Here is a 13,436-nt window from a genome sequence, read left to right as displayed (position 1 = left end):
TTTTCCCCCGAGTACATTGCCGAGTGATCTCTACGCTTTACCAAGTTCCGCTTTTCAGTACGTTTCACTCTCATGGCGCCATGGAAGACAAGCTTATAGCGCAGCTGAATATGGGCTATCCAGCCATCTTCTCAGATGGAAATGAACACACAAACAAACAAACAAACAAACAAACAAATGGCCGGAGCCAAGTTTTGAAAAAGGGGGTGGGGCAGTTTATATTTCTGGTGCCACTTCTGAGTTTCATCAGCTCACAAGCAAAAAAAAAAAAGAAAAAAAAAAGAAAAAAAAAGGCCCTCAGCGCAACTTTCTGCTTTCTGCTGCCACTTCTGGGTTTCTTTTGCTGACATTCAAACAAAAAAGAGGAGCCTTATTCCCACACTTCTACGCCGTTTGGTACATCACGGTTTTTCTTTTTTCCTGGTGTCACTTCCGGAGTACATGTAAACAAATGTGTGTGTGTGTGGGGGGGGGGGGCAAATGGTTACACCCTATGTATTCCTATTGTATGTATTATCCCCCCTCCCCCCCCCCAAAAAAAAAGAAAAGAAAAAAAGAAAAGTGTGTGGGCCAGCCCTGACTCTTTCTATCGATATATTTACCTCTACATAACTTTTTATTTCATTTTAGAGTAACAAACAAGGTTAGATCGAGTGTTGGTGTTGCATTGCATTGGGTCTTCTATAGGCCTATATGTACATAAGAGTTGAAATTAAAGTGCATTCATTGCATGGGTTGACTTCGTGGGTTTGTTTTCATCTCTCAATAAAGTAAAAAGACCACCATGTGGTCTATCAGAGTACTGATAGGGGGGGGGGGTGAAAAACAAGGTGGCTTTAAAGTGACTATTTAAAGAAAATTACCATTTGACACAAATTTATTAGGTGATCCGAGTATCCTCTCGAATCATTAAGCTGTGTTTCTGTGCTAGAATTTTGGAAAGGACAAACTGTAAGACTTTTGCTCATTCCACAACGGGGAATGCAACAACAGCAGAGGGAAAATTCATACGTGATGTAAGTACGATGTTTGCGGTAATGCAAGCACTTCGGATGAATTCGGGATTTTTTTTTTTCTGGTGTCACTTCCGGGGTACATGTGGATTACATGTTGCATTGCATTGGGTCTTCTATAGGCCTATAATATAGGTTTTTCCATCCATTTTCGCACTTTTGTCATTCAATTTCAAAGATTTACTATTCAATTTCGCCCCGAGAAGCACGTGGAACGCAAATCCTAACTTCAATTTCGTCAATTGTCATTGTGATTCGTTTTTCGTCGAACATTTTCGAAGACATAGCATTCAAAATCGTCAATTGTCATTCAAATTCATCCCTCCCGCTGACGGATCGCAGAATGTGAAGATCAAATTCGTTTTTGTTCACACATATTTCATGAATTCTTCATTCAAATTAGCCAGATGTTGTCGATTCTTTATTTTGAGGGTGAACCAACTTTAAGCCATGTTTTTATTATACTTTCTCTCGTAAATTGGATCGTTACACATTACTCCCTAACCATTTGCTTAGACAATACACACGAAAAACATGGCTGCCAACCAAAATCGCCAGAGAAGACCATACAATCGCGTGTCTAATCAAGACAGGAATAGAATCATAGATGCCTTCCTTGGTGAGGACCTCGATTATCTTGAGGTTGCACAGACTCTTGGGGTTAACCGACAAACAGCCCGCTCAATAGTTACGTTCAGACGGCAGGCCCTAACCTCGAGGTTTAGCTCTTGCCCCCTAACTATGAAGTGTGTCCACACGACGAATCTTAACCTCGAGGTTACGAAACCTCGAGGTTAAGCTTCTGCCCCCCGTAACTACGAGTGGGTCCCACTCGATGTTAAAACCACAACTAACTTCAAGGTTAAGGGCTCCCGTCTGAACGTAACTAATATTACGTTCAGACGGGAGCCCTTAACCTCGAAGTTAGGAAACTTCGAGGTTAGAGCTTGTAGTCAGAGAACGTGAAGACGCACTCGTAGTTAGCAAACCTCGAGGTTTGCTCGATGTTTCGAGCCACGAGAAATCTTATGGTTAGCGCTCTAACCACGAGCCGCGGGGGGTCCCCACTCGTAGTTAAGCACCGTGTGGACACAAAAAACAACGAACTCGAAGTTAAGAGTGACCTCGCCGTAAACTCCAGCCCCCACAATTTCCCTCTGCTTCCGGGTCAACCTCCCAAACGTACACCACAAATACATTACACGTGAAAAACCTATGACGCACGACACAACATCATCTTTTCTTCCCATGCGCTTGATCTCTGAAACTGAACACGTCGAACTCGCTACTGTATTCTATATTCTTCTCCGACGCTAAAAAAATGTTTTCGACGAATATCTTCATAAAGGCATAAAGTCATCAGTGCAGTGCTATCGCTGCATACCATGACAGAGAAAAAGAGTACCTGTAAGCGAGTCCGACAGGGTTGGACTAAAGAATAAATAGACGCCTTGTTAGCAGTGTGGGCTGAAACTTTCGGTTTTGTGGGCATTGCATTTACACAGACGAATGCGGTTTCAACACCTGGACAAGACGAAGCTACGGTAGGGCAGCGAGAGGAGAACCAGTTCGAAGGGTAGTGAACAACCAGCGCGGTGCCAACTGTAACGTCACTTTCGCAATCTCCAACCAAGTCGGACTGCATGGTCCACCATTCCGTTCGGCTGGTCCACCATTCCGTTCGGCTGGCGACGACGATGCTGGAAAGTTTCCAGCAATTCATCGATGAGACGTGCGCTGAGGCTCGCCAGATGATACCAGACGAGGAAAGGATCTTCCTCATAACCTCATGTCAATGCTCAAGTGCCTGATGCTTTCGAAAACATAGTCATTCGCAGCACCTCTCCATACTCGCCTTTCCTCAACCCGGTTGAAATGGCTCATTCCGCGTTCAAGGCCGCCGTCAGGCGTACCCTCAGTCTTCCAGAGTGGCAAGCGAGAATTGGTGACCGTGCTGCTGCCAGAGAAGCCGGTGTCATCCTTCAGGGATGGCGAGCGAGGTGTCTTGAGCTGGTTGCTGAGGCCAACGTGAATGCCATTGCTGCAGACAAGTGCGCTCGGTGGTACAATCATGCTCAGACGTACTTGGCAAGATGCCTTGCACGACAGGAGACTGAAGGATAGACAGTCAAAAGTCATAACCCAGGACAGTATGTCAGTGTCACTTTTTGAACTTTAACTCGTAATTCTCAGGTTTTCGCATCATAATGCATGAAGCAAACTTTAAATTTTGCTATTTTACTATTCACTTTTTGAACTTTAACTCGTAATTCTCAGGTTTTCGCATCATAATGCATGAAGCAAACTTTAAATTTTGTACCCTGGAAAGCAGCAAACATTATGTTATCCATTCTTTGACATTAAACAGGCTACAATTCTACACTTAAAATTTTGTCTTTAATCATGTTTGCCTAGAAATCGTTTGTCAGTGTTTTCGTATGCGAGACGGTATGTCCGTCTGTTTGTATCAGTGTGTACTCGGATATTGCTCGGATTGCTTGTGTGTGTGTCTGTATCTGTGGTTCTGTGTGTGTGTGTGTGTGGGGGGGGGGCACTTGTGTGTATGTTAACTCCTGAATGTAAAATGTGAACGGTTACAGAAAAAAAACAACAACAAAAAAACATGAATGACTGGGAAATCACACCGGATAGAGATATGAGACGAATATGAAGATTTAACGAAAATGATTGACAAAAGAAGAAATCGATCCTGCTGTTTTGAGTGCTGCGAGTGAGACTGACGAATTTGAACTGTAAATGATGAAAATGTATGCCAAAATTGAATGGACTTTACTTGAAAATGAATGACGAAAGACGAATTTGAAAGTAAGATTGGCCTATTCCCGACATTCCGCGACGAAATTGAAGCAAAAATTTGTGAAACTGAATGGAAAAAGTTTGAAAATGAATGGGAAAACCTATATGTACATGGAGTTGAAATTGAAGTGCATTCATTGCATGGTTGACTTCGTGGGTTTGTCTTCATCTCTCAATAAAGTAAAGACCACCATAGCCCTTTTTACACTTGTGTTTCTTAACCCCGTACTTTCTCTGACCCAGGACTATCGTTAGTCCCGTACCAATTTTTTCAGCTTTTTACACTCGCCAATAAATCCCCTACTACGCTCTTGTCCTGGGCTAAGGAGAAAACTGACATTTTTACACTCGTATTTCTTAGTCACGTTCTTTCCAAACTACATGAATATTCATGATTACGTTGTGCACTGTACAAGTACACGCACGCACCGGCAGCACTTGATTACCTCGTTTCTGATTGGTCAGTGGGGGGTCGGACGTCGTCTCCGTCGCTTAGCCCCGGATTATTTTTTCGTTCTGTTTACGCTCGCTTGCTTGGCACCGCAATTGCGGTGCTAACCCTGCTTTTTTGCAGGGCCATAGTACGGGATTATCGGTGGGGCTAGCCCACTTTGGCAAAAACAAGTGTAAACAGAAAGTGGGCTCAGGAAAGTCCGGTACCAACAGTGGGGCTAAGGCCCCCCCCCCCCCCCCCTTAGCCCCACCGTTGGTACGGAACTAAGCAAAAATTTGCAAGTGTAAAAAGCCCTCATGTGGACTATCAGCGTACTGGTACGGGGGGGGGGGGGGTGAAAAACAAGGTGGCTTTAAAGTGACTATTCAACGAAAATTACCATTTGACACAAATTTATTAAGCTGTGTTTCTGTGCTGGAATTCTGGAAAGGACAAACTGTAAGACTTTTTCTCATTCCACAACGGGGAATGCAACATCAGCAGAGAGAAAATTCATGTATACGATGTCTGCGGTAATGCAAGCACTTCGGATGAATTCGGGAAAATTCGGTGAGGGTCTTAATGACGTCATAAAATGGACCAATGTAGACGATGTGTCACAGCTGAAACACAAAGTGCATTCATTGCTATTGAAGAAGAGGTTAAATTACAATACTTCGAATTACGCTAATTGTGATATTCGTTGAAAGAAAAGATGGCACAGGACGCTACTATATCAGTGCCCAGGTTAGAAACCATCACTGGAAAGGCATATTGAAGATTTTAGAATGCAAGGGTCATCGCATTTTCGAGTTTGAAAAGCCCGCCTTTACATATTGGAACAATGGTTAATGTGAACAGGGAGGTGCCCCTCCCTGATGTGAATGAACAGGAAACCACCTGGCACGGCATGCAGTGCGGGTAAATGCATAAAATTAAATTCAACAGTTCCAAGGCCAAGTGAATACTGAGATTGTCGTTCAGTCAAATGACACGGAAGAGCGTTGCATTCACTTGGCATTGGTATGGCATTTATCCTGGCTAAATGCCAAGAAAATGCTCAACAAGGAAACAGTTACACCTTTGAACCTGTGATGTGTATTGTCTAGGACGTAGTCATCTTCTGCTTGCTGATACCACTCAGTGACGTCAAAAATATCAGGCGTGTTCGGCGAGTTTCGGTATAGTTTTTCGAAATACAAAGGAGAATGAAAGTCTTCCCGCTTTATGTTGCACAATTTTTTTCTTTTTCCGTGAGGTCGGGAATTGTAATAACTGGGGCTGGCTCAACCTCCATTTACAATTTCACGAAATATTATTCATGAATGTTTGATATCTCTGAATGGGAAGTTAAAAACTTTTGCTTGCACAATTTGGGCAAGCATGTTTTCTCATTGTGCTAAATTTAAAAAACATTCTCCGACTTCGGTTTTCACTTGCCCCGCGGGCAATCAGGCAAGTGCTAATGTGGCACCCTGTCATTGCAAAGTAGACATATGCACTGTTTTGATTGATTTGTGCATTGTATAAAATTATGTAATCTGCTTTCCTTACAAACTGATTTCTTTACAATATATAGGCCTAAGACTTATTAATATAGGACCTACTTGTATGGTAAAGTTCAAGCTATTTGATCACTCATGACTTAAAATTTAAAATGATTCAATTAAGACAAACTTGGTGTCATTGTAAAGCAAAGATATTAAAGTAAGTGAATTTTAATAAGAAAGAAAGTTGCTCATGCGCGACCAGTAATAAATGAACATATTTGCATAAATTAAGAATGAATAAGGGTAACGCGTGGGACATTATTTTTCTAAGGATATCTTAAAAGTTTTCCACTTTTCTATCCCAATGATATTGGGACCCTAATTTCTGGATAACAAGTTATCACGACAATGATTTCCAGTTTCTCAACTGATTACATGCATGTATGTACGTAAATATGCAAATGAGGGGTGTTCCAAAACTGGCATGTCCCACTCGTTACTTTTTACACATAGGTCATTTCTCATTTGCATAAAAACTGAAGATTGAATTTTCCTGAAACTTTGCTAATGGTAAAGGGTTAACTTTATTGTTCAATAGTTGATATTTTTTGATGTATGTTTGTATGTATTTGAATGTACAAGTATTCATTCTGATTTTTGTAAGATGTCCGCATTTCAGCCTGCGGGCTGCAAAGGATATTATTCAATATACAGGTACGTATACAGGTCTTTCACTTAAATTCAATTCAATTCAATTCAATTCAATTCAATTCAATTCAATTCAATTCAAAGACCAACGTTACATTAGGTTCCATCATAACCAGAAAAAAGAAAATTTAGTCTGATTAATATAATAAACACAATCTTTAATTAGATTTGGTAACGCGTGGGACATGTGTATAACGCAATGGAGGTACAATGTATATTGAAATTCTGCCATGAAGAAGTAGAATTTCCCTAAAACCTTGTAGAAAAATAAAGTCTCTATAATCTACAGTACAGTGTAGATGCAGTATACTCACAATGTTTATCATTGTGGCCTTGATCATTGTAGCATCACTTCTTCAGTGGCTCTATACAATGTACATGACTTCATACCACTTGCTACAGATCTGAATTGGGTCAATTCCTGTGATCTTTTCTACAAGCTAAAGGAGATACCCATTCCACAACTGTTTGGTGAGAAATATGGAAACATGTGATTTGTGGGGACCTGCTTACATCTGAAGCCTTTATTCGGTTCACATGATGAGTGTATCAATTTACTCTTCAGATTTTGTTCTGCTTTGTAATAACAAAATGTGCACAAAATTGATTTTTTTTTTCAAGTCATCAAATCAATGTTTAGTTTTTCATTGCTCGTGCAAGATATAATTCCCCCCAGCAGAGAAGACAGTCAAATGTAATTATCAAAATAGTTTTATTTCAAAATCACGAAGCAACCTTTTGTCATTTGGGGCACTGAACTCGTGATAGCGTACAGTTAGTTGTTGCATGCTAAAATTTGAATTCACATGTACAAGTGTAGGCCATACAATTGTACATATTTACAATGTATGATAGCCTTTGTAGTTTTATATTACCGGTATTCCATGACTTCTATTGTTAATCCTACATTTCATAGTTTGTTGCTGAGCGACAAGCTGTTAACAAAACATGCAAAAGAAGCTTTAGCTTCATTTATTTTTTATTGTGCTAAAATTTATATCACCTAGTAATTTTTATCAAATATTGTATTCTATTTATTTAAGGGACATGTTATACCTTCTGTTATTATGACTTTTCACTAACACAATGAATGTGTTATAAAAAATATGTTTTTGTAAATTCTATTTGCTCAAGATTTATCAACAGAATATCTTGCTAGAAAAAAAAATCAAACAAAAAGTTGTTAAAGATTTTTGTTTCATCTTGATATCCGACACCATCACTGAGTGTTGTGTCTTACAAAACGAACAAACAAACAAAAAATGATCACCCATCAATGAATAACACGTATGACACATATTATACAACTGACTTTCACCACAGTAACAACTAAACAACTTTGCATTCATGGGGGGGGGGGGGGGCTATAGCTACAGTAGTTGGTAAATCTATTACACATAGAGCCTAAGATACTTTAATCTATTTTCATTAGACAATTTGCATAGTCTCCATAAAAATTGTGTACAATATGAATTAATTGGTTTATAACGAATGAAGTGGTAAATAAAGCCTTTCCTAAAGCAAATGGAGTGAAATTTCAATTGCTCATTATAGACACGGCCTGCACCATGTCTTTAAAAGTGGGGGCCCAGTGCCACTTCCGGGTTTCAGCAGCTAACAAGCAAAAAAAGCAAAAAAAAAAAAAGAAGAAAAAAAAACAGAATTAATTTATAAACAAAAATATCGGCTGGCAATAAATGCAAACGTCTTATTTTTCTGGTGCTTCTTCGGAGGCAAGGTGGGGGGGGGGGGGGGGGGCGGGCTAGTGGCAAGTGGTTACACCCTACATGAATCCTATGCATTGGCCCTGACAGAGTAGCCAGTATTGCAGTAAGTCCCAGTAGCCAGTAAACAAGTACAGCTGTTCATTTCTGTCCTGGAACACCAAGACTGCTGGCTGTTGAAAACCACCTGTGTCCTTAAATGACAGTACAATTTGTACATGTACTGCTTTGCAGACTCCAGTCAATAACCATTCATTAGCCAGTTTATCCATGGAGCTACCATTCCTTTTGGTAGCTCCATGGTTTATCCAAACACACGGCGATATGGACATGGACAAAATAACAAAGACCCATGAAATGCAAACTCCCTAAATCAGCGAGGCGTGAAAGCCATAGTGAACTGCATGAGAAGGAAAGAAGGACAGTGTGCCTGGGAAGCTCTCAAGCGCGGGAAATTTTGCTGGCGGAAAAAACAACAACCCAGTATATAACACGTGGTTCCTATTAGGCCTATACACTGTACAAACAGGGAGGTGGGAGCATTCCAGAGCTACCAAGTCTCAAGCATTCTGCGTGAGACTCAAGCATTTAGGGTCTGTCTCACGATCTCACGCATGGCACCCATTTTTCTCACGCATCTGGTGAAGTCTGCAATTTGGGCCAAAAATAAGGAGCATATAGGCGCCAGCTCAAAGGATTAAAGTGATAGTTGCAATTGAAGGTATATTTCCCTTTTGCCTTTCAAAATTAGTAAAAAATAGTCACTTAAGTATGCACCAGATCGAATCATTAAGAGCTAATAATTTAAAAAAGCTCCCTACCATGGGACGGGGACATCCCCTCATTCGCGCGCGCATGCGTGCGAGCGCCGAGATGCCGAGTCATAAGAATCTCACTCATAAAAATTTTTTTGAACTTGGCATCTCTGGCATTCCCACCTCCCTGGTACAAACGTGTGCATGTGTGTATACTGCATACAGGTGTATAGGGTATATACAAGGAGGTACTAGGACGCCCAGTACCTCCTTGGTACAGTATATACGGGGCGGATCCAGGAAATCTGTTAAGGGGAGGCACCTTTTCAAAATTAAAGGGTTGAGTATGAGCCCCCATTTTTTCCTTTTTATTTCTTTTGTTTTAACAAGAAATAAAGAGGGGGTGTGCGCCCGATGCGCCCCCCTCTGGATTCGCCATTGGGAATTTATAGGGCCTACATCATATATATGATACCACTGTACATTCACTAGCACACTGTACATTGGACTGCAAGACTGCCACCATCCAATCTACAGCGAGTCAATGGCAGTCTGAAGAAGTACGCAGAAAACAGTAGAAGAAAACTCACAAACCTCTTCCAACATCTTATGTAAAGTGTAACCCGTTTCTGAAGCAGACATACAATGTACTGTACAGACAAAGCTAATGGGACAGGAGCAGACGTGACTTTGCTGCTTTGATGGTTTAAAAAAATATATATATTATATATATCCTGCAGGGTGGAGCACTACTGCTAGGTTTTTGAACAGCTGTTGATAAAATACTATCTAAATATAGGGAATACATGTACTGTACACTTTATGTGAGAGTACTGTGTACACCTACACTGAATTGTACAATTGTACATCAAAGATTTTCATTGGATAATGGATACTAGTAGTATACAAAGTTTATGCAGACATGCATACAACTTGTACCCGTACATGTACAATGTATATACATGTACAGGTGTTACTTAAAACATTTCCCACTTTTGATCCGTAATTGTTCAAAAACTTGTATATGTACATCAGATAACACTGCCATTGATTTGAGCAATATAAGCTGAATAGTGTACAATTTTGTTGGAGGCAATTTTAGAATGAAAGCATGATTCAGTTTCATTAGATTTAAAGGGTACAGTTCTGGTTGAGGTGAGGATTTAGCTTTTAACGTTTTGTGAGATATTCAGAAACCACTCTATGAGATGTCAAAGAGCATGAAATTCAAAGGGGTATCAAATGTTTATTTGATGAAAATTGGGTCTGAAATGGCAGAGATATCCAAAAACACGGTGAAACAAAGAGATCTTAATAAAAGGCGTGGCCTGTCACCTTTTATTATTATCATTTTTTTTTTTATATCTCAGCCATTTGAAAACCAGTTTTCATCAAATAAATGTTGAATCCTTATCAAAATTACATGCTCTTTCATATTTCACAAGAGGTTTCTCATGATCTCACTAAGGAATGTTCAAAACATGAACCCCCACCTCAACCAGTACTGTGCAGTCCCTTTAACACTGATTTATCAGTTGGGTTTCAGATTTTGCTCTGTTTTCAACCCTCTGTACAAAACTTTACAGGGATGGTACAGTATTGGTGGAGATGAGAATTAGGCTTTTAACTTTTTGCAAGATACCAAGAAAACACATGATATAAAATTGTAGTACAGAGCATACCATTTTAAGAGGAATTCAAAGTTTATTTGATGAAAATTGGGTTTGGAATGACTGAAACATCCAAAAACAAAGTAAAACAAAGCGATTGTAATAAACTGTGGGTCCCACACTTCACGAGAATTGCTCTTTTTTTTGATATGTCAGCCATTACAAAACCAATTTTCATCAAATAAACGTTGAATTCCTCATCTATAGAATTACATGCTCTTTCATATTTCATAAGAGGTTTCTCATTATCTAAAAAAAAAAAAAAAATGTTAGAAATCTGAAATAAGGTCTCTTCGATCAAAACTATACGATCCCTTAACTTTGCACAGAGGTCGGTGTGTGTACATGTACAATGTATGGGAGTGTGTAGTTGACACCCAGACAATGATCCTGGACAATGACCAGGATTTCAATGCTCCATTATTCATTCAAGAGTAATTTCACTTTCACAGCTACATGTAGTCATTCATTCTGAAATGTGGTGTATGCAAGTACACGGAAACATGTGCTTACTTTTTTTCATATCCAGTGCGTGCATTTCACCCTTTGCCATGAATTCAGACTATCGTAGCAGTGTCCAGGGCAATCGATCATGAATAATCAAGCGTTCATGTGCCTTGGAGCGGAGCTCTGAACAGGTGGTATCCATGTCCATTGTCCAGGTTCATTGTAAGTACACATTCACATACACATCATTAGTTCCTGTTCTGGTTTTGTACATGTGTACATGTACCTGTACAATATACAGTAAAATGCATTATTTGTAATTGTCAATTTGCGAATGCAATTGATATACTGTATTTTGAATCTCAAACAAACAAGTCTGAAAATGGCAGACAGTACACTGTATACCATCAGCTTTGAAAGATATAGATAATACTATGAGATTAGACTATTAGAGCTTTTATACTCTACACTTTAACACTCTATTCCTAGTGTTCGATACATTGTATAACAATGAATCTGTGAGTACGCTAGCAAGGGTAGGGTAGTGTAGAGTGGTTGAAAATTGTGCATGGGGACGCGGTCCTAGCCTAAGGCAGGGCTCGACACTAACGGTGGCCCGGTTGCCCGGGGCCACCAAAAACGCAAGTCGGGCCACCAAAATTTCAGAAATAAACAATGTGGTGGATTCATCGGGCCACCAAAAAAGGTCAGATGTTTGCCTTTGGGCCACCAAAAATAAAAGTTAGTGTGGAGCCCTGCCTAAGGTATGCATGTATGCGGACTCCAGTTTCCAGGGTGATGCAGACTCCAGTGTCCAGGGTGATGCGGACCCCAGTGTCTAGGTGGCTGCTACAAAAGGAAGTGTTTCCCCGTTGGATCTACATGTACAGTTGGATCTACAGTACATGTACAGTGATACAACATACACACTTTTGTAAGTAGATCTATTATTATTAAAGCATTCAACCACTTAAATGGCTCTTGCACTGAAATTGCAATTTATCCATGAAGATGAACACACATGGCACAGCCATACTACAAATAGGATGCCCTATCACTACATCGGGCCTACATTTTGCATGCATTTGACTGAGCTGCTTTCACCTCCTACTTAAAAATACATCTATAGGCCTACAGTATAGACCATCTACAATCTAGGTCTAGATCTACTTGTTTACATTGCTGCTCTTTCCAGCTCTGCATATTCATGGGGGATGCATCTATTGAGGTCAAAACATTGACAATCTATTTAATTATTTCATCCTAAAACACTCTGAGAGGTCTTTCATATTAATTAATCATTAATGATTACATGTACTTACTGATGCATGAGGCTGCCAGAATTTTAACAGGAATGTCTGGTGGGGGGCAGTCCAGCGTGAAGAATGGCTGAAGCAAGTACTTGCCAAAGGTCATAGCCACAACAGCCTGAGCCGTAGGCCTGATGATGACCAATGTAACCCACAGTAAGAGGAAGGCTGGAAGAGGGCCAAAAGCTGTTAGAATGTAGGCATAATCACCACCAGACATGGTGATCATGGTTCCGAGCTCCCCGTAGCATAGAGCACCGATCATAGAGAAAATGCCGCATATCACCCATACTACCAGAGACATACCCGGTGAACCACTGTACGAAAGTACAATCTGAGGTGAGATGAAAATGCCAGAACCAATGATGATACCAACGATAATGGTAACGCCATTAAAGAGAGAGATCTTGGGTTTTAGAACGATGCGATCACTCCCAGTATCGTCGCCATTTGCCACTGGGTCAGCAACGGCTGCGTTACCACCCTTCGCGGTCTGTTTTTCATCAGCCATATCAACCGACTTGGTTGGAGATTAACTCTAGAAAATAATCGAGTTATTGGATATTATCTAAAATAAATATTACACAAGTCACAAGTGTTCCGTCCAACCTGAAAATTGGCTGTATTAAAAAAACCCAAGGCCGAGTTCGATGTACATAGACACAGCACAGACCCAGTCAGTTCAGATTCAGCTCAGTCGTTATATCCGACGTAAACAACCCACTCGATGAATGAACGCCACGTGAAAAGGCCGGTTATGCTCAACACCTCAGATGTATACAATCTCCGTCTTTTGCTTGTGTCGCCCGCCGTGTTAAGAACTTCAACACAACAGGAAAGATATCTCGGCGAGTCAAATAACACAACAGGAGTAAACTTGCAGATCTCTAGAAAACAATGACCATTTCACCTAATATTTTCACAAATCGGTGTCAGAAGGACCGTCGAAGCATTTCACAGAAGCTACAAACAGCGATGCAACGCACGAGGTATGTATACGCAGGGACCTCCCTGGTATACGCCGCTACTACACAGGTAGGTACACTCGGTACACAGAGCGAGTATCAAG

At 40.5% G+C, this 13,436-nt stretch overlaps 2 protein-coding genes across 2 annotated transcripts in view; one reads left to right on the top strand and one right to left on the bottom strand.

The window, feature by feature from the left end:
- The window catches only part of LOC140233529 (large neutral amino acids transporter small subunit 1-like), a 57,039-nt gene extending 43,714 nt beyond the window's left edge, over nucleotides 1–13,325 (bottom strand). Inside the window, exon 1 of the mRNA XM_072313648.1 lies at nucleotides 12,380–13,325. Within this exon, the coding sequence (XP_072169749.1) occupies nucleotides 12,380–12,878 (499 nt within the window). The 5' untranslated portion in view covers nucleotides 12,879–13,325. The remainder of the gene's footprint in view (nucleotides 1–12,379) is intronic.
- Nucleotides 1,548–3,373, top strand: LOC140233502 (uncharacterized). The gene is made up of 3 exons (XM_072313621.1): nucleotides 1,548–1,714; nucleotides 2,505–2,739; nucleotides 2,802–3,373. Exons 1-3 carry the CDS (start codon nucleotides 1,548–1,550, stop codon nucleotides 3,135–3,137), a joined length of 738 nt encoding a protein of 245 aa, XP_072169722.1. The 3' UTR covers nucleotides 3,138–3,373.
- Nucleotides 13,326–13,436: the final 111 nt, after the last annotated feature.

The sequence above is a fragment of the Diadema setosum genome, chromosome 9 (assembly GCF_964275005.1).
Source record: "Diadema setosum chromosome 9, eeDiaSeto1, whole genome shotgun sequence".
In the NCBI taxonomy this organism is placed as follows: Eukaryota; Metazoa; Echinodermata; class Echinoidea; order Diadematoida; family Diadematidae; genus Diadema; species Diadema setosum.
The sequence above is the reverse complement of the archived record's forward strand: the minus strand, read 5'-3'. Positions and strand labels throughout refer to the sequence as shown.